This window comes from Tenrec ecaudatus, chromosome 8, assembly GCF_050624435.1.
Source record: "Tenrec ecaudatus isolate mTenEca1 chromosome 8, mTenEca1.hap1, whole genome shotgun sequence".
NCBI classification, from domain to species: domain Eukaryota; kingdom Metazoa; phylum Chordata; class Mammalia; order Afrosoricida; family Tenrecidae; genus Tenrec; species Tenrec ecaudatus.
Genome location: NC_134537.1, coordinates 115,757,261 through 115,780,992, shown reverse-complemented (window position 1 = coordinate 115,780,992; position 23,732 = coordinate 115,757,261). Strand labels below are relative to the sequence as shown.

The window sequence follows — 23,732 nt, the reverse complement described above, 5'->3', positions numbered from 1 at the left end:
ATGTTTGAAGGGTACCCTTAGTTTACAAACACACCGTAATACCAACTGAATGCCAATATGAGATAACCACATTGCCACCCTTAGTTCTGACTCTGGTGGTGCTGTGGGATAAACAATGGGCTGCAACACGCATGGTCAGTGGTTCAAACCTACCAGGTGCTCCAAGGAGAAAGAGGAAGCTGACTGCTCCCATAAAGATGTAGTCTCAGAAACCCTGTAAACGTCAAAATTGAATAGATGGCAGGGGGTTTTAGAAGACATACTGTGAACAATCTTTACAATTTTCCAGAGAAATGACCTTATAAACACAATGCTCTTCATAGTGTCATTCTGAGTTGGAATCAACTTGACACCCCAACCTAACAGTCTCATTAGGTTCCCTTTAAAAAAGATGGTCCAGTTAGCACAGTGGTCTCAGGGGGATCTGCTGGGCCAGTTAAATTCCAGGCAGAGAAGCCAACTGAGAAAGTTATGATAACATTGTCTGGGACCTCAAGGGGGTGGTTTTGATTTCCTCAAAGGACACAGGATGATCACAGGGTCTTATCATAATATTTTAAGAAAATGGTATAATTGAGAAAAGGGCCAGAATAGTTAGTTCTTTGAGAATTTTTTTCCCACAATGATAATGCACCTGCTTATTTTTCAGGGTATCAATGGCCATCCTTTGAAGACTGTGTTGAGAAACCTTAGTCAAACATTGAAGTACCACAGAGATAACAACACAGGTATTTCTTCTACACAGAAGTTTTTAAAAAGCTTGACTGAAATGTGCCTGTCACAGAATTCATTAAAAAATAATATTAAGTGATACTGATCTATTTATATATAATTGAATGCATTTCTTTTAGACCCTACTAATTAAAAAAAAACAAACAAGCAAATCAACTCACTGCCACTGAGTCAATTCTATCTCATAGCAACTCTATAGGACAGAGAAGATCTGCCCCTTTGGGTTTCTGGGGTCATAAACCTTTACAGGAGCTTCAGCTTTCTTTCAGAGAGCGGCTAGGAGTGACCACTTAGCCATCACATGAGTAAGGTACTGTGCCAATTTTAAAAAATGCATGTACCATTTTTGATCTCATATAATGATAAAGATATGTAAAGAAATTATAGGTGTTAATTTGCATACCAAATTGAACTGCTTCTGACAGTCAAGTGTCTACAGAATATCCGCTTCACACAAAGAGCACGCACATGCTAACAATTTTGCCAAAGATACTCTCCTCCCCAAGATACTTTTGTAAGTACGCTGTGCTTTAAAACAATTGCTATAAACAGCACAGTGTGTTTTAAACAAATGTTATATAGCAGGGTCAGTTAGCAAAAAAATCATAGAATGTACAGGTTATTTGCATAAAAATAGGGCGCAGTGATGTGACGCAATATTATGGGAAAAGCATTTCTGACTATTTAAAGTTTATATTCATTCTAAAAATGTAACTTAATAATTATATGTGTACATTACATATTAAATCTCAGATACATATATGGTTAATTGTGACTATTTCATAATGTTCCCTTAATTGTAAAAATAATTGTTGTGATTTTTATAATGAAATAAAACTGTAATGGTTATCTAACTTACAAAGCTTTTGACAGATTCTTGCAAGATTTGATGTAGGGCACAATAATTTCATTTCTTGGCAGGAATAAAACATATCTTTTTACAGTAATTGCTTCCTTGGGAGAGAATTAAAGCATTTTTCATTATTAACACAGCAGCACTGCTAGTGTATCTATTATAAATTTCATTTCAGGAAAAAAGCTTACTTTGAATATTATAAATTCTAATAGTGTCTGTTTTTCTCTCTTTTTTTAAGGTACACCTCAAGGATAAAACAAAAGATAACAAGTAATAATAGAGGCATTTAATATTTAAAATATGTATTAAAACATTTTATGGTATAGTATATTAACTCTATGCTTCAACACTCAATTTGTATAAATCCCAATTAAAATATTTTGGACATCCTCAAAACCTCTCTAACATATCAAAGTACTAGCAGGTATATGGAATAAAGAATAAAAGCCTATAAGAAGTAAATTAAATATACCATATATACTCGTGTAGAAGCAGAATTTTACAGCACACTGTCATGTAGTTTTTGTGGCAAAATTAGGTGCCTCAGCTGATATTCAGGTCGGCTTATACTTTAATTTTTTTAAACCTGTTTTATTGGCACTTCATTCACGTAACATACAATTCAATAGTTCTATCATATCAAGAAGTGTTGTACAATCATCACCACAATCAATTTTAGAATATTTTCTTCTTTCTTATACTCAGTGTTATTCAAGTAATCATTTTTTTCCAGTTGGTCTCAGATGTTTTATTTTTTTAATCATTTTATTAAGAACTTTAATTTCTTAAAAAGATACTTTAACTAGGGCAGAGATAAGAGGGAATAAAAAGTATAGAGAAAAAGAGGAATTCCATTGCAAGATTACTATATTTATACTAAAGGAAATGTGTTCATTATTTCTAAACAATATTGTTTAACTATATATTTCACTGATTCTTATGCGTGCATCTTATTCTACTCTTCCTTAGGTTACTTTATTCTTTAAAAGGACCTGGTTGGTGATCTACCATATATACTCGAATATAAGCCGACCTGAGTAAAAGCCGAGGTACCTAATTATTACCTGAGAAACCAGAAAAACTGATTGACTCGAGTATAAGCCTAGGGTGGAAAATGCAGAAGCTATTGGTGATTTTCAATAATCAAAACAAATGAAAATAAAATTACTAAAAATTGAGACATCAGTGGGGTAATGTATTTAAATATTCATTTTAAATAAAAACATAAATAAAAGGACAAGTCATTTAACATTAGTAAACCAGCACAGTAAGTAGAAAATAGGTTCAACAAAAACAATAAGGTATCAACAATGATACCTTAAAACACTATTCCCTGAACTCAATCAGAAACCAAGCTAAAATGTAAAGAGTTAAAATCCTTCAAAATTGGATTCCTCATCATCATCCGTATCCCAATGCAGAGCTTCAGCTGGTGTGAGGTCATCATAGGCGCTGTCCTCACTGAGATCGCCGTCATCACCATCACTGCTGTCATTTTCATACAAAGCGCAGTCTTCACTGCCATCCACAGCATTACTGATACTACATTTCTGGAAGGCACGTCGCACCATGTCTTCTGGAATGTCTTCCCATGCATCTTGAACCCACTTTACTGTTAACTCTATGTCAGGCTTCATGAGATTTCCTCCTTTTGTTAGTCGGGCTTTACCAGATGTGAGTAAACAAACATTCAGAACCCTGCAGTGTCAGCGGGGCTTTGAATGAACAACAGAGAAACAGCAATCACTGGGGAGATAACAGGCACTGGTCCTGTTACCTTCCCAGTGAGATGTACCACTGACCCGTGTATAAGCCAAACCCCAGTTTTTCAGCACATTTTTTTGTGCTGAAAAATTCGGCTTATACACAGGTATATACAGTATTTTGAAAATAATGGCTATTGAAAACATTAGGGATAGCAGTGGAAAATTATCTAATATATTGGTCCTAATAAGCCCCTCAGGGTTAAAGGCATTCAAAGTATGGCAAGGCAAGTGCTGCTCCCCAAAGTGCAGTCAATATTAATGACATGGATTGAGTGAAACTTTCTGGACCTTCATTTGCTGATATGGCACAACTCAAAATGAGATGAAACAGCTATAAACATAAATAGTTAGAATATGGAATGTATCTATAAACAAAGATATGAGCCCCTAATAAAATGTTTTTAAAAATTTAGATAGCTTTTCTCAGATTCTACAATTTTAATCTAGATTCATGTAGACAGTATGAATACTAAAGTGCATCTTAAAATTATTTTACTAAGTTCTCTTTTATTCAAAAAACAAAAATACTTTTTATTTTGAATTAGGTGAAGGATTGCAGAGCAGACAAGTTTCCATTCAACATTTCATACACATTTTATTTCAATTCCTCCAGTGGGACCATGTATATATATTCCAGCTTCCATCCTCCCCATTGCCTAACCCTCATTGTTCTTGAGTAAATGCTGCCCTTTTGATATTAAATCAGTGGTTCTCACCGTCCCTAATGCTGCCGCCCTTCAACAGAGTTCCTCATGTTGTGGTGACCCCCCCCCCAACCATCAAATTAATTTCATTGCTACTTCATAACTGTGATTTTGCTGTTATGAATCGAGCAACCCCTGTGAAAGTGCCGTTCAACCCCAAAGGGGTCACAACCCACAAGCTGAGAACTGTTATGTTAAATCGTTGATTATTCTAACTCAGGGCTGTTCAATTCCAGACCTAAAGGGGGACAACGGGTCATAATCTTGGGGGTCACGCCAAGTCTATCCATCAGTAAGCCTGGTTCCTTTTATGATTTTGAGTTTTGATGCACATTTTCCACTACTCTATACAGAACCTTCTGAGTCTTTGCAGAGCATGTGATAATGGCAATCAGGTAGAATCTAGTACTTCTGAAAGTCTCAGAGTTTTAGCGAATGGTCTGCATGTGGTCCCTGCGTCCACTGCACTGATCATTTCCCTGTTCCTTTTCCATTTTCATCACTCTTCTTTCCTTTGGACGGACTGTTGTTCATGAGCTTTTAAGACCAAAGTAAAGCATCCTTATGTGTTGATTTTATAAGATGTTTATTAATGATTTGAATACAACACATTTTTCATGAACTTCTTGTTGTTAGATGTCACTGCGTTAGTTCGATTCATAGTAACCCTGTGCACAATAGACGAAGCACTTGCTATTCCTGCACCAGCCTCGCAATTAGCATGAAGGAGCCCATTGGTGCAGCTACGTCAACCCACCTCCTCCAGGGGCTGCCTCTGTTTTCCTGGCCCTCTACTTAACCAGCATGATGTCTTTTCTCCAGGGCCTCCTCTCTCAGGATAACATGTCTAAAGTACCAGAGATGAAGTACTTTGGATTACAAATATAAACAAATTTTTAAAGTGTAAGAAAAAATATCCATTATATTTTTATTTCCCTTTTCCTCAAACTCTTTGAAGGCCCCTTGTGGTATTATAGTAAAATATTCTGAGTAATTATCATTTGTACAGCCTTATTTAGAAATTGTGGAAATATAACTTTAAAATGCCTTTTGAAATTAGGATATATAACCTTATTATGAATTATGATTTATATAATTTTACTAGTAGGATGAAAATAATTACCTGGCTTTTAAAGATCACATGGGTCTATTTGTACAATAATCTTTCCAATGTACTAAAAATTATCCATAATTGGGAAAAATTTAAACTATATGAACTAGTTAGCAAGTAGTTTATTCCCTTCTCTGAGGAACAGTTAATGCTTTTGTCTTCTCTCTCTCATTCCCTTCCTCTTTAACATTTTCTCTTTTGGAATCTCTGGATCCTTAGAATGTTTTAACTGAATTAGATGAAATTTAAAATAATAAAAGCACTCATATTTTGTAGTTCTACAGCTCCCTGTACATGTTCTCTCAAGATTTTAATTAAATTTTAACAGGAAAAGATTTTTTTAGATATGTCTTACAATTTTGAAAAGCTGAAAAATATAGCTTGAGGTCCTATTTGAAATGATTTATTCATCTATTCAAACTACCATGGAATTGAAACTGCGTGGAGAAAAGGCATACAATAGCAATAACAAATGCTGGAAACTAAGACTGGTTAAAGAAACAACGGCACAAGGTTTTGCCAATGTCCAATGAGACAGACAAAATATAAAAATCCCAAACCAATCAAAAGGTGGGGCAAAGTAATAATGTGTATAAATCTATACAAATTGCAGTTTCTGATACTAATGCATTCCTTGAGATGTCTGCACTTCTATAGCAAATATACTACCTGGCATTTATTAATCTCTAATATTTATTGGAAGAAAAAAAAGAAACAAATAATATGGCCAGAAGGTCAGGTCAGCAGTTCAAAACCACTAGCCACTCAGCAGCTGAAAGATGCGACACTCTACTTTGTAAAGATCTGCCGTCTCGGAAACCCTTTGGGGCAATTGTGCTCTGTCTGACTGGTCACTATAAGTCACAAATCAACTCAAAGGCAGTGGATAGTTTAAATATGCTCATACAATGTCTAATTTATGATTAAGAACCATAGGGCAGTGCCTTTGGAACAATTCTAAAAATTCTAGTATGTACAAAAACCCTGGGGCATGAAAGTGAATCGGACTAGACAAAGTGTCTCTTAGAAGTATTGTAATAATAAAGCACCCTCAAATTCAGCATTTAGCATTAAAATTTTTATACATATGCTTTAGAATACAGCTCTTAATCTCATTCACAAGTGAAGTACCATCTATGCTGTGAGCCTTTTGCTGTTTTGTTATACATCACAAACTGTCAGCAGTCCTCAGGCAGTCCTAAAATCCCAATCTTAAAAAGAAAGAGAACAATGCACTTATTCACCGTCACCTTGAGAGTTAGTAGCTAAAAATGACCTTGATTTTATTGACTGCATTTCATTCAAGGTGATGGTTTAACAATAGAAAATATTTGTGTTCTATGTAACCATACAGTTGAAGAGCTCCCCATTAGCTACACAGTAATGCGTGTTTTTGATGACTTTCATGCTGTTAAGTAGACCATTAGTACTTGACTTGTCCCATTACATAGCATCCTAATAGCAACAAACAAATAAACTTGCAAATCAGCACAGCATCATACTCCCTGCACTATTAATTTTCCTTACATTCCCTGTATTCATTTATTTTAAGTCCCATGCAGTGAAACTTACTTTGTTAACATTTTGGGGTTCTTCTACAACTATTTTATTCAACAGCTAATACATGAAACTGTGGCTAGTCACTAACCTTCTTTAATAATAAAAAAAACAGTAAAACAAAGACCCAAAATACACTGTAAAATTTTTTATGTTTGCTTGATTTTTTTATTATGTTTGCTGGTTATCTCAGTCCAATTGGTAAACTATGACAGACTCAAAAGTTCAGAGGTGACATGGTCTGCTATACATCAAATATATTGATTGTCACAAACTATGTCATTCTGACTAGGTTTTCCACAAGTGTGTAATGAGGTTGAATGTCTCAGGCTAGTCTAAAGCACTTCTAAAGAAAGCAATTCAGTACACAGGCCCTGTTGACAGAGTAGTAATCGCATGCCTTCTATAAGGCTCATGCTACCTATCCATCTCTATAGGGAGCCTTGGTGGCATGGTGACTCTGTTTGGCAGCTACTGCAAAGTCAGCAGCTGGAAATCAGCAGCCTCCCTGCGGGAGAAAGACAGGGCTTTGTACTCCTGTAAAGAGGTACAGCCATGGAAACCACCAGGGGCAGTTCTACCCCGGTGTATGAGGTCACTGTGAGTCCGCATCGCCTCGATGACAGTGAGGTCCATCTTTACAAGAGTTGTAAAATGAACACTCGAATGACCATTGTTTCAGATAGGTAGACCTTCTTAAATATGCAATGCATGCTGTTTTGTCATCTTTTCCAAAGGGTGTTTATGAGATTTCTACTCTATTGGATTAAAAATAATCTATCCGCAACTGGGGAGATATTTAAATACTGTTTTGCCATTTTTCTTCATAATTTTCTCTATTTTTGAATCAGTAGCAATAAAATAAAAACAGCATATTAGAAGTTAAATGCCTTGTCTGTATTATCTCATAAAAACCTACAAGCATATCCACATCTCCCTGGCGAAGAGTATAGTACTGAAAATGTCTCCGTAGCTGGAAGCTCCTATATTTCCAAGAGCTTTATGATTTCTTCAATTGTACTAAACTATTCAAGTACAAAAATTAAAGCAGATTCAAAAAGTTTATATAAAAATTGAATTAAAAGGTAATGAAAAATGTCCACAAAGTTTTTGAACATCCCTCATGTTCTTATTAGAATTGGGAAATATTAATATTTTAAAATACCTTGAATATAGGCTTTAATTTTTCCCTTCCTATAACTTTTTGACTAAGATAGCTAAGTTGAAATATATACATTTTGAAAATCAGATTTATAAATAAAATGTTTCTTTCTTTTTAAAATACATGATATATTTTAATGTGTTCCTCTGTGTTGTCAGAGTATCTCTTCTAAAAAGTCAAACCACTTTTCTAAATGCAAAACCAAACCAAATCAACTTCACTGCTGTAAGCTCCATTCTGACTCCAAGAACTCCCATAGCAAAATATAGCTGCTGCATAGGTTTCTAAGACGAAAGACTGTTCATATCCTTCTCCTACCAGCCCCTGGTGGGTTTGAACTGCCAACCTTTCTGTTAAGCTAAGTACTTAAGAAAATAAATCAGCTGGAGAGATTTAAGAAGAGAAAACAAAAAACTTAATCACTGTTTGCAAAGCAGCAGCACTACAATGTCAAAAACAGGCATAACAATGGCTCGTCTTAGGATTTCCAATTTCACTTTAAATTACATCTCCACACAGTTTAATATTACAGTTAGGCGTATGCTAACCTTTAGACACATGACTTGTCTGTCAGATTATCACCCTGTGGTGAGTTGTGTTTTGTTGTCATGTGAGAAGCCATGTCACTGGTATTTCAAATGCCAGCAGTGTCCCTCAAAATGAACAAATTTCAGCAGAGTTCCTCGACTGAGAATTGGCAGATAAGGACCTGGCTCTCCACTTCAGAGGAAGAAGCTGCTGAAAGCCTTAAGCGTGGCTTTGAAGCACTGTAAGATACTCAAAGTCTAAACAAAGGACGGAGGACACTGTCAGAGGCTGTTCCTGAAGAGGAGCACCTCAAGTCTGAAAGCACCGGAACTGTGACTAAGTAGGAGCTGATTTGTTGGCGTGGAGTCTACCAAGGCGAAGTGAGTCAGGTAAAGCCCATGTGGAACCTTCATTTGCTGATGGGGCACGACTTAAGGCAAGGAGACACTGCTGCCAAATCTGTAAATCATGAGAACTCAGAATGTGCAAGAATGAATCTGGGAAAATTGGAAGTCATGAAAAGAAATGCATAAAGATGGATCTATTCTAGGCATCACTGAGCAGAAATGGGCTGGTACTAGGCACTGTAACTCAGAAAATCATATGACTTAACTCTACTGGGAACTGCACAGTCAAGAGCAGGGGTGAGGCATTCATTGTCAGAAAGCATCTTGCTAAATCCATCAGGAAGTACAATGCGATCTTTGAACAGATTTTACCTATGTGCCTTCAAAGAAGTCCAATCATTTACAATTATTATTCAAATTTCTGCACCAGTAACAAAAGCTAGTGATTAAGAAACTGAAGAATTCTACCAACGACTTCAGTCACAAATTGTTCAAACATGTAATCAAGATGCATTCATAATTACTGGAGATTGGAATGCAAAAGTTGGACGCAAAGAGGAAGGAAGTGTGGTTGAAAAATATGGACATGGTGATAGTTATGAAACTGGAGATCACATGATAGAATTTTGCAAGCCAACAACTTATTCATAGCAAGTATCTTTTATCAACACAAAAAGTTGACTATACATGAACTTCCCCAGATGGAATACACCGAAATCAAACTACATATGTGGGGAGTGATAATGGAAAAGCTTAACATCAGCAGTTAAAACCAGACCAGGGGCCAATTGTGGAACAGACCATCGACTGTTCATACGTAAGTTCAGGACCAAGCTGGAAAAATGAAGACAAGTTCAAGAGAGCTAAAAATATCTGCTAGAGTTTATTCCACCTGAATTTTTGTGAACATCTCAGGAAGTGATTTGAAGCACTCAAACGGAGGAGGCCTACGGAGCTGTCGAAGTACATCAAGACCGTCATTCGTGAAAAAAGAAATGGTTATTAAAAGGACAGGAAAGAAATAAAAGATTGATAAAAAAAAAAAAGGTCGAAGTGCATGTCAGAGAGATTCTGAACCTTGCTATTAATCATAGAGTAGCTGAAGCAAATGGAAGACAGGATGAAATCAAAGAAATCAATAAAAAATTTCAAATTGTAGCTCAAGAAAACAAAAGCCAAATATTATAATGAAATATACTCAGCCCTAGAATTAGAAAACTAACATGGAGAACATGCTCAGCATATCTGAAACTAAAACAAGAAAAACTTCAAGCCTCAAGTTGCAATCTTGAACGTTTTTGTGGGCAAAATATTGACTGATGCAGGAAGCCATCAAACGAAGATGGAAAGAATTCAGTGTCCCAAAACAAAGTGGTTGACATTATACCATTTCAGGAAATAGCATATGAGCAACAACTAATGATGCTGAAGAGGTTCAAATAGCACTAAATGTGTTAGCCAAAAACAAAGCTCCAGGAATTGATGGAATACCAACTGAAATGTTTCAGCAAGTTGAAGAAATACTGGAAGCACTCACTCATGTATGCAAGAAAATTTAGAAGACAGCTACTTGCCCATATTTGTGTCCATTCCAAAGATAGGTGATCCAATAAAATGCCCCAACTATAGAACACGCAACAACAATTGCAGCAGTGCATTGACAAGGACCTCCCAGAAATCCAGGCCAGATTCTAACAAGGACGTGGAACAAAATCATCACTGCTGTTGTCTTAGCTCATAGCTGAGAATGCCAGAAAGCTGCTTGCTTGGGTTTCACTGACTACGCCACGGCCTATGAAGGGGTCATCATACTAATTTCTTAACATCTGTATATTCCAAAGGTATACAACATTTGTATACATTTTCAAAAGTCAGAGGGGAGAAAAAGCACATTTTCATGCTTTTCTTAATCTTTACCAACCTGATTGTAAACCTCAAGGAGGCTGGCATATTAGTCATGGTCTATTGCAATTATTTCCCAACCACCCCAAGGACAGGGAAGACAGCAAACTAAATTATGTGAATTCAATGGCAGTTACATATGTGAACTCTACTACTGAGTAAACAACACATCCGTTTCACTTTTAATTGGGTAGTGAATAGTTCCTAAAACTCTAATACAATGACTGGCAGGATGCTTAATATTGTCATTTATTATGCAGTATATTAATTCTACCACTACCATATACTATTTCTTATGTCATTATTTTACTGCCATAACAGGAAACACAGTTGAAACCATAGCCTATGTACGCAAATTTGAAATAGTAGGTACACTGCTTTTTAGTCAGCATTTAAGCAGCCCTCATCCTAATAAAAGTCAATATAGTGTGTACACACAAGGGTTTCAACAAGCTCATGGAAAAATTCCATTATCTTTTTATTTCATATTTCATTTCCCACAAAAGTCTCATATATATATGTTGCAAAGTATATGAAAAGAGAAAGAGTATCTATCTTGATTTTACAAATAGAATCCTACGTACTAAACAATCTATGGTTCCAATATTAATCCTGTACTGAACAGGTACTAGTTCAGAGGACTGATGCTTACAATGTGCACTTACCACCTGTCCATTGTGAGGGTTCTTATGCGCATATGGAGGTCCACGGATATGATTCCACATCTGACCAGAAGTCATAGCAAAGACTATACACTGAAAAACAGGTACAATGTTACAACATATAAACCAAAAAATTCCAGAACACTGCATTTTCCTTAAGTAATGGTCACGAAACTACCTTTCAAAAGTTTTACATTAGTTCACCCTATAAACATTTTTTTCATTTATTAACCGTGGAACCTTGTATACATTACTCATTATCTTTTTATCTCAGATTTATTTTGATGCTATTACATATGTTCAAAAATATACTGATAACTAAATTGGATATATAGAAATCATCCAGCAAGGTGATAATCCGATATTATGTGCTAATCAGAGCCATCGAAAGTATTAAATGAGACTCTTGGTATATTGTGACAGTTTAAAGGACACAATAACCATCTTCTAGGTATTTATATAAATTTCATTTCTGTATTAGAATCACCAATATTCTACATCCTTGCATTATTCTATAGTTAAATACTTTCAGCAATGTAAATTCAAATGTTTAGAGATGGAAAAAGTGTTTTTTTAAAAGATCTGAATAGGATAAGGTGACCAGACATCCCGCTTTTGGCAGGACAATTCCAATTTTTAACAATTTTTCCTGCGTTGAGCGGCATTTTTAAAAAGTCCTGATTTTTCTGAAAGAATGCATGACAAGCTAGGCTATATGGTTTTCGGGTGCCATGTGGCTATTTCGCAAGGATATAAGTTTTATCAATGGTGTCCTGCTGGTGTCCTGCTTTACCAATGTTAAAATCTGGTCACCTTAGATTAGGAATAAACTCATATGCATGCTGTACCTACTGCAAATGCTTTTACTCAGAAAATGAATCTAGAAAAGTCAAGTCTTATAGGAAAAGACAGCATGAACTAGAAGCCAGAGGTAATCACTATGATTTAGTATAGGCATGTTTTACTTACATCATCTAATATTTTTAAATTTGTCAAGTGGAATGACTTTAGACTAGAATATGTTCTTCAGTTAAAAAAGTAGTCACCATTTCCTATTGTCTTATCTTGCCCACTGGAGTATTTAATTTAGCTACTGGCTAGCTTTCTACAGGTATTTGAAATTGAGGCCTAATATGAGCAGAGATTCACAGCAAGATTGAATCATACATGATTGTGGTCTAACCCTTCTATGTAAATATAGGTTGAAAAGAAAAGAGAGGATACTCAAGGGTAAAAAAAGATAAAGGATCTTTGAGTCCAGAGAATACATTAAGAATCTATAATTACTTACAAATCAAGGTGCTTCAATAGAGAAATAAATACGAATATAATATGACAGTTAAAAAAGGTAACTCAAAGCTCCCATGTTTAAAAAAAAAAAAAACTTTTAACATCAATGCATACTACTCCTCTGAGAGCCACACCCAAAGGCATTCCACTCAAGCTCCCTGAGTCAGCAAGCCCAGCTTGCCAATTAAGTGCCCCCAGAGCAGCGGTTCTCAACCTTGGGGTCGCAACCCCTTTGGGGGTCCAACGACCCTTTCACAGGGGTGACCCGATTCATAACAGTAGCAAAATTACAGTTATGAAGTTGCAAGGAAAATAATTGGATGGTTGGGGGTGGGATCATCCTAAGGTGAAGAACTGTATTGAAGGGTCACAGCATGCGGAGGGTTGAGACCACCCACTGCCCTCGGGGTTCTCTCGCAGTAAGCCTCGGCCAAGACACTCAGCTTCACTTTCATGCGTCAGCACGTCCAACTTCTCCTCGTACGTGTCCAGAGACACTCCACTTCACGGCTGCCTACTGCACAGAAGCATCTGGCTTTACTTGCTCTATGGTTTGGGAAGACCACCACTATTCCATGCTCTGGCTCTTGGTTCTGTTGCTGCTCTTCCGAAGATGTTATGCTTGTCTTCTGCACCTAGGAAGTTCACTGTGCTGGGATCTCAAGTCCAAACCAGATAATGCTCCACAGACCTCACTATTGCTGGTAATGAGATCTTCCTCCTGCTTCTAACTTCTCAGATTTTACTTGCATTCCGAATGTCATTCCAGGGAATCCCACTCACAATTACCCACAAGTGAATTCTATCAGTATCTTCCCTCGCCATCTTACCAGACACAGAACGAAAATGCTGTTTGGCAGGATTTTGAAACTTCAGTTTGAAGAAGCACATTAAATGATTCACTGGCAACCAAGATGATGGAAAGCCCCAGAACTAATTATGTATGTTGGCATTTTACTAGGGGGGCAGGTCAAACCTATGAACTGCTTTGCTGGTGAAAGATGTGGTTATCCAGAATGGACTTCATGGCAATGGGTCTGTTCTTGTGTGTTTCATCCTTTATACTTGCTAAGGAGTGTGGTGGAGAGGGTTACAAGTTGGGCTAGCACCGCAAGGTAAGGAGTTTGAACCCACCAACTTCTCCCAGGACAACGAGAAAGCTCTCAGAAACCCACGGAGGCAGTTCCACTCTGCCTTACAGAGTTGCTATAATGAGTCACAACTGATTCAGAGGCAGTGAGTACGGTTTCTAAACAAGCATTTGCATTTCTGGTTTTGCTTTTATTTGCTTGCCAATCTTTGCCTTCCTTGCTGTAGTGCTTCCCCTGATAGTCCTACTTTCAACTGTGGATAACAGCAACGAAACATGATGCCGCATAAGACCAAACATGTGAGGGTAAAAGGAATTAGAGCCTAAAGATGTGGAATTCAGGTTTGAACAGCTTGATTAACATGCTTTCGGAATATACTACCAAAACATTTTTGGATGACTAGACTTCCCGAAGACATTTTCATAGGTGACCTGATGGCAGGTTGTGGGGAAAAGCTAAAGATTCAAGCATTTTTATCACTGTAATTTAGATAGATGGTATTAAAAATAATATTAAGAACAGACTGAAAATAAAGTAAAACCTGAAGCACAGAAACCAGTATAGAACCTGATACATAACTATCTACAAAAGACTACTGCTCTGGTTTTTGGAAGTAATAAGAATCAAGAGAAGGAGGCACATAGGAGAAGTATTTAACAGGTGGAGTCAATAGGCCTCAGTGATTGGTTCACTGATTGGACGTGATGGGAAAATAAAGAGTCAAACTTAACTCCCCGATTTGCGCTGCACCCACTGAGATACAGGAGAAGGTCAAACATGTGAGGGTAAAATAGAGCCCAAAGTTATGAATGGGTTGACTAATGCGCTTTTAAAACATGCAATCAAATCATTGGGGGGACGGCGGGAAGACTTCGAGACTGCCAGGAGATATTTTCACCTGTGATCTGATGGCAGAGATCATCTTGCAGTTGATACTAGGGTAGTGAAAATGGAGGGAAACTATTAAGAATAGGGAGGGTGAGAAAAATAAAAAGCAGATGAAACTAGGAGAGTAGGAGTTCTCCAGAGCATATGAAGCACACTGAAAAGAAGTAAAGAAAATGAATCAGAGAGGATGAAGGAATCAGCTGTGTGAATACCGAGGAGCGATCAATATTACAAAGAACCACAACTGAAACTTCCGCTGAATCCCTTGGAAACCATTTGTGGCCTTGGCAGGGGTGTTTTCCAAGAGCTAGAGGGCCAAACGGCCTTTTAAAAAAATGAAAAAACTGTTTTAAGAAGTTCTGCTATAAAGAGTATGAGAAAATAGAATATACAGTAGGTGAAACGGTGTTAATTTTTTTCAGGATGAATTACAGGAGATTTCATGAATACAATGATTTAGTAGTAAGGACGATTGGGAAAAGAGAAAATTTTTAGAGTATTGCAATCAAATAGGTAAGAAAAAGGATATTTAGTAAACAAGTAGAAGGAAGTATTTGTTTTAGAAAAGAGCAAACAGTTAAAGTAATACCACAGGGCACGAATCCCATTATAAATTAAATAGGATAAAACCAAATCTTTATTGTCACTAACTTATGATCACTTAAGTTGTGGATGATTTCATTATACATGGACCAATCATCAATTGTCCATGGACGACGTAGTCAAGAAATCAATGTACTGTACTATGCAAACACCTGCTTTAAGTTTCTAAAAAACAACCTTGTCAATCACTTCATATTCAGACAAAATAGAGGACATCTGCACTGTGGTACTGTCAAACAATAAATGTCAAATATACCATAGGCTGCAAGAAGAACAAATAAATCAGTCTTAGAGGTAATACAAAAGGATACCCCTTAATGAGGACAATGTGACTTTAATTTGTTTACTTGGGATATACAAGTAATCAGGAAAGATCAAGATGTAGAAAATAATATCATAGTTGGTAAAGTAGAGGGCCAGAAAAAATAGACAAATCATTAATGAGAAGAACTGACAAAATAAGAAAACTAGATATATAAATATAAAGTATTAAAAAGTATATAATGATCATAAGGATGGTTTAAGATCAGGCCAGAGTTCACTGGGGAAACATAAGATCACAATGAGTCAGAACAGATATGATGCCAACCAGCAATAATAGTACAATACCTGAAAATGATTTTTTTCAATTATTAAGATAGATGATAGATCACAAGAGAATTACATATATTTGGTCAATAAGAGAAATACTGATATTTTTGTATCATTACTTTAAAATGTTACTGCCTTATACACTTTACCAATTTACACCTATGAGAAAAACACTCAAATTCTTTAAAATAATGAGATTTTGAATTTATACAGTAACTACATTCTGCTAAAATATTTTTTGAAATCTCATCTTTAAAAAAAGATTTACTCAATATGCCAAGAAATTATTTAAAAGAAAAAAGAATAAATATGGCATATCTGCTGAGTCATTTAAAAGTGACATGTATTTATGATACATATTCAGAATTGTTCTCATAGCTGTGACATTTTTAATAATTAACAAAATAATGTATAAATACGAACTTCAAAAATGCAAATTAGTCTGTTGTTAAAGAACTCTTTACGTAAGTGTAATGGATGTGTTCTTGTTTCATTTTTTAAATTTTAAATGTCGTTAGTTTTATTTATTTGGAATTTTAATTTTTATACTTCATTTAATTAGCATCTGAATTTTAACTAAAATATTTATATAAGAGGGCATAATTCATAAATGGTACAGCTCAATGAATTTTCACAAAGTGAAGCACCCAGATTCAATCGCCAAGACCAAGAACTAGAACACTATTGGAAAAGCAGAATCCCTCTTATGACTGTTTCTAATCATTAGCAGATTTACTCTGAAGTGATCAACGTTTTCTTGAAAACACGAATCACACTGCATGTTAATTTTCACCTTCAGTAGATGCTACAAAATACATTTCTAAGAGGTTAGAAAAGTAATTTACTCCAACTAGCAGTGTATGTCAGTCCCAACTGATTGATAGACTAACAAATGATTGGTATTATCGATTTTATTTGTATGTGTTCTCTTTAGCTATTCTGGTAGGCATGTGGTGGTAGGATACTGTGGTTCTAATTTGTATATGTTCCTCGTAATTACTGAAGTTGAATACCTTTTCATGTGCTTAGTGAAATTTGGACTGTTTTACAAAGTAGCTAGCAAATCTATTGCCTACTTCAGAAATTGTCTTTTGCTGACTTATGTAAAAGATCTTTATATTTCCAATAACAAGTCCAGGTTAAATACAACACAGAGAAACAGAACATGTTTTTCAAGCCTTGAGCACTAATGTGACTGGTTCTGCTGGTGTGTTTGGCAAATATCTATAGAGATAGCTTGGCTTTTCTTTTCTTTTAATCATTTTATTGGGGGCTCGTATGATTCCTATCATAACCCATACATATATTGTGTCAAGCACATTTGTATATTTGTTGCCATTATCATTCTCAAAACATTTTCTTTCTACTTAAGCCCTTAATATCAGCTCATCTTTCCCCATCCCTCTGCGCTCCCCAGTCCCTCATGAACCCTTGATAATTTATAAATTATTATTTGGTCATATCTTGCACTGTCTGACATCTCCCTTCATCCACTTTTCTGTTGTCCATCCCCCAGGGAGGGTTATATGTAGATCCTTGTCATCGGTTCCCCCTTTCTACCCCACCTTCCCTCCGGGTATCGCCACTCTCCCCACTGGTCCTGAATTCCCTGTGTTTCCAGTTCCTATCTGTACCAGGTATTGGTCTAGTCAGATTTGTAAGGTAAAATTGGGATGATAGTGGGGGGAGGAAGCATTTAAGAACTAGAGTTGTATGTTTCATCGTTGACACCCTTCACCCTGACAGGATCGTCTCCTCCCCACAACCCTTCTGTAAGGGGGTGTCCAGTTGCCTACAGATGGGCTTTGGGTCTCCACTCTGCACTCACCTTCATTTACAATTATATATTTTGTTCTTTGATGCCGGATACCTCATCCCTTTGACACCTCTTCAGAAATGAAAGTTCCTAATTTTACAGTTTAGTTTATCAATTACTTCTCCTATTATGTCATTGTCGCTAGGTGCCATCAAGTCTGTTCTGACTCTTAGCAACCCTGAGCACACAGAAAACCATCCTCACAATATGCCTGAGGCTCACTGCTGCAGCCACAGTGTCAATCCATCTTGGAAACAAACGGTCCTGCTACCTTTTTACTGCCTCTCCACTTTACCAAGCATGATGTCCTTTTCCAGAGACACGTCCTAAAGTGGTGTGACAAAGTCTTACCATCCTCAGCAATACGGAGCAGTCTGGCTGTCCTGCACTTGTTTCAAGACAAAGGTGCTTTTTGGGGCAGTCCACAGTCCTTTTCAATACTCTCCGCCAGCACCATGCTTCAAGTGCACTGATTCTTCTTCGGGCAATTTTCAATGTCCTACACTTTCACAGGCATATGAGGCGAATGAAAATCTCTTGACGTGGATCAGGCACATCTTATATCTCAATGTAACATTGTTACTGTTCAACATTTCATCATGTTTTGTGCAGGAGACTTGCCCAATGCAATATGTCATTTGATTTGACTGCAGCTTCCGTGAGCACTGATTGCGGATCCACACAAAGCGAAATCCTTACCAAGCCCAACCTTTCCTACATAGTGATAGTTTAGTTTTAATGTGGTTACCACTTATGTTCTAAGACAGTAATAAAAATGTATTTCTTTTAAAAGAGCCTATCTTTACATTTCACACTGAAATTTCCAATCCAACTAAAGTCCAAGTTTTTAGTATGTAAGAAGTAAACCTTGAAATTTCCCTCCTCCTGCATATGAATATTCAGTTTTTGGCACCATTTACTGAATATATCATATACACACTTACTGACCACATGATTATATAAGTATAAAACTATACTCCATTTGGTTTATATATCTATTTTATGAAATACCACTCAGTAATTATTAAAAACCAATAATAAATTTAAATTATTCAACATTGTTAATATTTTTGGTATTGTCCTATTATTTGTACTTATTAAGTTTTATAATCTTACTAATTTTCACACAAAAATATTTGCTGAAAATGTTAAAGGTAAAAGAAAATATCTTTAAAATGGTGAATTTTATAATCCAGAACACATTATGCTCTTTGCTCAAGATTTAATTTTTTTTTAATAATCTTTGGTATTTTTAATGTAGAACATTTACATAACTTTTGGTAGATTGATTCATAAGTATTTGTGTTTCCACATTTATATAAAGAGATGATTTATATATTTCAATTTATTTTGGTTCATAGTATATAGAAATAAAAATGTTTATGTAAATTCACAAACACACACACAGGGTCTCCGTTACATTATTAAAGGAAAACATATTGTACGAGAACTCAAAAAGTTAATAGAAATTTTCCAATTATCTTCATTCCATTTTTCATTGAACTTTCTGGTGCCTCTCATTTTATTATTTGAATGATGCACTTTTTAACACGCTTGCCTCCTAAGCAAAAGGTTGAAAGTTCAAGTACACCCAGGGGTACCTCATTTTAAGGGTCTACTACCAAAAAGGTTAGCAGCTGACACTCTCTGGATCACAGTTATAATCTGCATGGGAAGTTGGAGTCTACTTATTAGGACCTGTTTTTATTTTTGTTGTTTTGAATTTCAAAATATAGAGTATTCAAGTAGTCTCCCAGATTTTTTTTTGGGGGGGGGCAGGTATCTATTCATTAAAGAAGTTTGAGAAGTTTCTTTTTTCTTTGATGGATAATGAGTACTAAATATATCAAAGCTTCTTATGCATTTATCAAGCTGGTCCTAGTATCTTCCTCTTCCCCTATAAATGCAGAGATTACATCGAGAAGTTTTCACGCATGAAACCACCTCTGCACTACTTAACTAAACGCTAGATATAATGAATTATCATTGTCAGTAATTCTAATATTTTGTTTAAAATAACTCCATCTATAGTCATGAGAAAGATTGATCTGTATTGTTCTATTCTCCAGTGTACCTATCAGATTTTAAAATCAAAGGTATTTTTAGCTTCAGAAAGTAAATTGGAAGCTAAAGTTCTTTATTTACTGAAAGTTTATCTAATCTTGATATTATGCAAACATAAACTTTGGACACATCAGCCAATTTCAATATGGGAAATCTTTTAACAAAGGGTTCAAATGTTTTCATAGTTATTAGACAACCCACACAGCGCAAAGTCTTTGAATACTCAATAAAACACCGGTAAACATATTCCCAATATTCTCTGCTTTCCGTTCAGCTAAGATCCATCAGACTTCAGCAGTGACAACCATTGTGTCATGTACTCTTCTGAGTCCACCTTAAATTTCTGGAAGTTCCCTATCGATATACTATTGATGTATTTTTAATTATCTTTTTTTTATTTACATGTGGCATTAACAATATTTTTTTTAATTCCTGTGTCCAATTTAAGCATTTTTCTTTGAAATGGGCACCTGTGTGGATCTGTTCCAGGCAGTTGCCCAGGTGGCTATTTTCCAAACTTCTTGGGCAGTTCCAGCATTGCATTCTCTGGTTGAAACTTCTCAGCTGGCATTTTGTTAATTGCTGGAGTTGTTTTTCTCCAATATGTTCAGCGCAGCTTGGTTCCTTTAGTAACATCGGTTCTTGACCATGTTACTTTCTAAACTGGGTTATCATGGACCGATTTTTGTGGTACTATGACTCTGCATATCAACTGCAACTCCTTCTGATAATTCCTGCATTGGTCAATGTTTTGTCCATAGACTTATTGAATTTTTAAATTTACAAATATTATCTTTTCCTTCCATTCTTTAAGCTCCAGGTCTTTACATACTCTATTATTCTGCATTTTTGGTTGTTAGTTTCTGCTTTTCAATTCTTTCATATAATCATTTCTTCCGGTTTCTTTATCTTCTCTTTGTTCAAGAACAAGAATCAGTCTCTCCTTTCTGATTTTAATTTTGGCCATTTCGTTCTTTCCTGTCTTAACATGTGTCCTTTGTGTCCTCCATGGGTGATGTTCTTGAAGTCATCCCACAACTCTGGTTTGGATCATTAGTGTTCAATGTGCCATATATATTCTTGAGGGGCCTTTAAATTCAGAGAGGATATTTTGGAGGTCATATTTTGGCTCTCTTGGGTTTTAAATTTTCTTCAGCCTCGACCCAAATTTGCCCATGAGCAACTGAATGTTCTGGTGTCAGGCCGGTTTTCATTCTAATTTTCAACGGAATCAATTTGATTTCTGTGTATTTCACCTCTTGGGAGGGATATATGTAGTCACCATTTATGTTGTTGAAAATGACTTTTCAATGACTAAGTTGTTGGTTTTTAAAATATAATGTGATCTCTGATATTGTTTCCATCGCCATATTTTCAAACTACTACTACTTCCTTTGTTTCAAATTTCACATTCCAATCACTAATGATCAATGTTGCTTGATAGCCTAAAATCCTCAATCAATACCACTGGTTAAAAAAAAGGAAACTCATTTTCTTCATCATTAGCTTTAGTGCTTGGTACCATAAACTTGAATAATAGTAGTGTTCACTATACTTCTTGAAGGCATATGAACATGAATAGCCAGGCTTCTCCATTTCCAAGGAGCCCTGGTGGCACATTTGTTAAGCATTTGCCTGCTAACTGAAAGGGTGGCCACACGAACCCACCAGCTGCTCCACGCGGAAACATGGCACATGTGCTGCTGAAGCGAGCACACACGGAGCTTCCACCCGAATGCACAGCGTTCAGACCTCTAAGGAGCAACTCTACAGCTTCCTACAGTGTCAGTGTGAGTAGGAGATAGCTTTAGGGAAGTGAGCATAAACTTTTCCTGTCTAACTGTATGGATCCAATTTACTTTCATTCATACAATAAATACTTATTGTGTATCTTCCCCTGCCCTGCACAATTCTAAACTCTAAAAATGTACATACAATTGAGATAAGCATTCCCACCTCAGAATCTCACATTGTCCTCGGAGGATACTACTGAAATCTATCAAGCTTTTATTAAACATTACATTGAACACGAGCATGGGCATGTTCTCACCTCTAGAGCTATTCACAGCCCCGTGATAAACTAAGAACTGCCTTGACGATGTCTTCTTCTAATCATCTATCTTGCTTTTTATTAGCTCCTTAGATACTAAGATTTTCCTAAAAGTTAAGAGGATATATATCCACAACTTCAAAAAAGTAACCTTACTACTTTTTAGCTATTCTAGACAAGGGGACTTCCTGGGAGATTAATTTGGGGGGGGGGAAGCTTTTTTAAGATATTTAAGAAGAGCAAACCAAAAAAATCATACAATTTTGACAAATCTGGGTTTATATTTGATTTACAGACTACATTATGTAGCTGATGTAATTTTAAAATAAAAAACTCGAGTTTTCTTCTGCAAAACATAAAAGTGATTAAGTTAAAGAAGTTATTGTGCTGGTATAAGTTCAGCCAGTTGAATGCTAAATAAACTTACCGAATGTTAACGAATATTAAATTTTAAATATTCAATGTACAGAAAAATTAAAGTTCTATATGCATTACATATTTCATGTTTTAAAGTATGTTACTGAATATAAGTATTTCAATAATTCATTTCAGCTAAATAAGCAGGGATGTAAATGACCAAACATACAACTGGCAATCACTTATCCTCATGTGAATGAACTATTTATAGCAAATTTTTTTTATAAAACCGTCACTCTTACAAGTCACTCAATTTATATAGTTAAGAAACAATAGGAAGAACTATCTTTATTTTCATTTGGCCATCGAGAAATCTCTTAAGACTACTTATTTAATTCCATGTAAATATATTATATATCCAAGACCACTGTTTCAACAAATGCTTATAACCATTGAGATTAGCAATGGCACAGAGTACAAAAGATACTCCATGAATTCCATGTACTGGATCTTCACAGCAAGGGCTATTTAATAGTGATTTTATAATACAAAAGGAAAATAAATTCAGGCAACTGCATTCAAATGCTAAAACATACTATTAAAAAAGTAGTTTTCGGGGAGGGAAATGAGGAGGTGATGCCAGGGGCTTAAGTGGAGAGCAAATATTTTGAGAATGATGAGGGCAACAAATGTACAAATGTGCTTTACACAATTGATGTATGTATGGACTGTGACGAGTTGTATGAGCCCCAATAAAATGATTTAAAAAAACAAGGTTTCGAATGTTCTCTGAATTACTAAGTCCATTGCCTCCCACTGTTATACTAAAACGTATTGCCATTAACTTGGTTCCGACTTACAGAGATAGGACAGAACACAACTGCCTCTTTCAGCTTCTGAAGCTATAAATCATTATGCGAGCTGAAAATCTCATCTTTCTCTCTTGCAATGGTTGGACATGAGTGCTGACCTGGTGGTTAGCAGTGCAGTTTAATCCACTATGCCATTAAGGCCCTTCCCATCACTACAAAGGACCTGATAAAACTGTTATTTGTTGGTGAGTCAATTCCAATTCATGTTGAAACCCGATACTCAAGAGAACAAAATATGGTCCAGTCCTGTGCCATTGTTACAATCCATTGTTATCTTTAAGCCCACTGTTGTAGTCCTCGTGTCAGTCCAGCTCAGCGAGGATCTCCTTTTTCATTGACCCTCTGCTTCACCAAGCAAGATGTCCTATTCCAGGGACTGGTTTCCTTCCTGGTAACATGGACAAAGTACGAAAGAGTGTTGTGTCATATCCCATCTAAGGATATTTAAGGATGTACTTCTTCCAAGAAAGATTTTGTTCTTCTCCCATGGTTTACTCACATACTACACCAACACTCTAATTCCCCAGTCTTCCGTATTCACTGTACAGGTTTTATTGGCAAATGAAATGAATGAAAAATACCTTGGCTTGGTTCAGGTACACTTTAGTCTTCAGAGTGAAAGCTTTGCTTTTTTTTTAAACATTATATGTTAGTTTTCTGCAACAAATTTGCTCAAGGCAATGTCTTTTCATTCCTTGAATGATGCTTTCCTGAATGTTGATATTGAGTCAAAGTAAAATAAAATATTTGATCATTTCAGTATTTTCTCATTTTTCAAGATAT

General features: G+C 36.0%; 1 protein-coding gene across 1 annotated transcript in view; it reads right to left on the bottom strand.

Annotated features, from left to right (window-relative positions):
• The window catches only part of TUSC3 (tumor suppressor candidate 3), a 171,350-nt gene that overhangs the window by 56,756 nt on the left and 90,862 nt on the right, over nt 1-23,732 (bottom strand). The window contains exon 6 of the mRNA XM_075556758.1: nt 11,331-11,420. Within this exon, the coding sequence (XP_075412873.1) occupies nt 11,331-11,420 (90 nt within the window). The remainder of the gene's footprint in view (nt 1-11,330; nt 11,421-23,732) is intronic.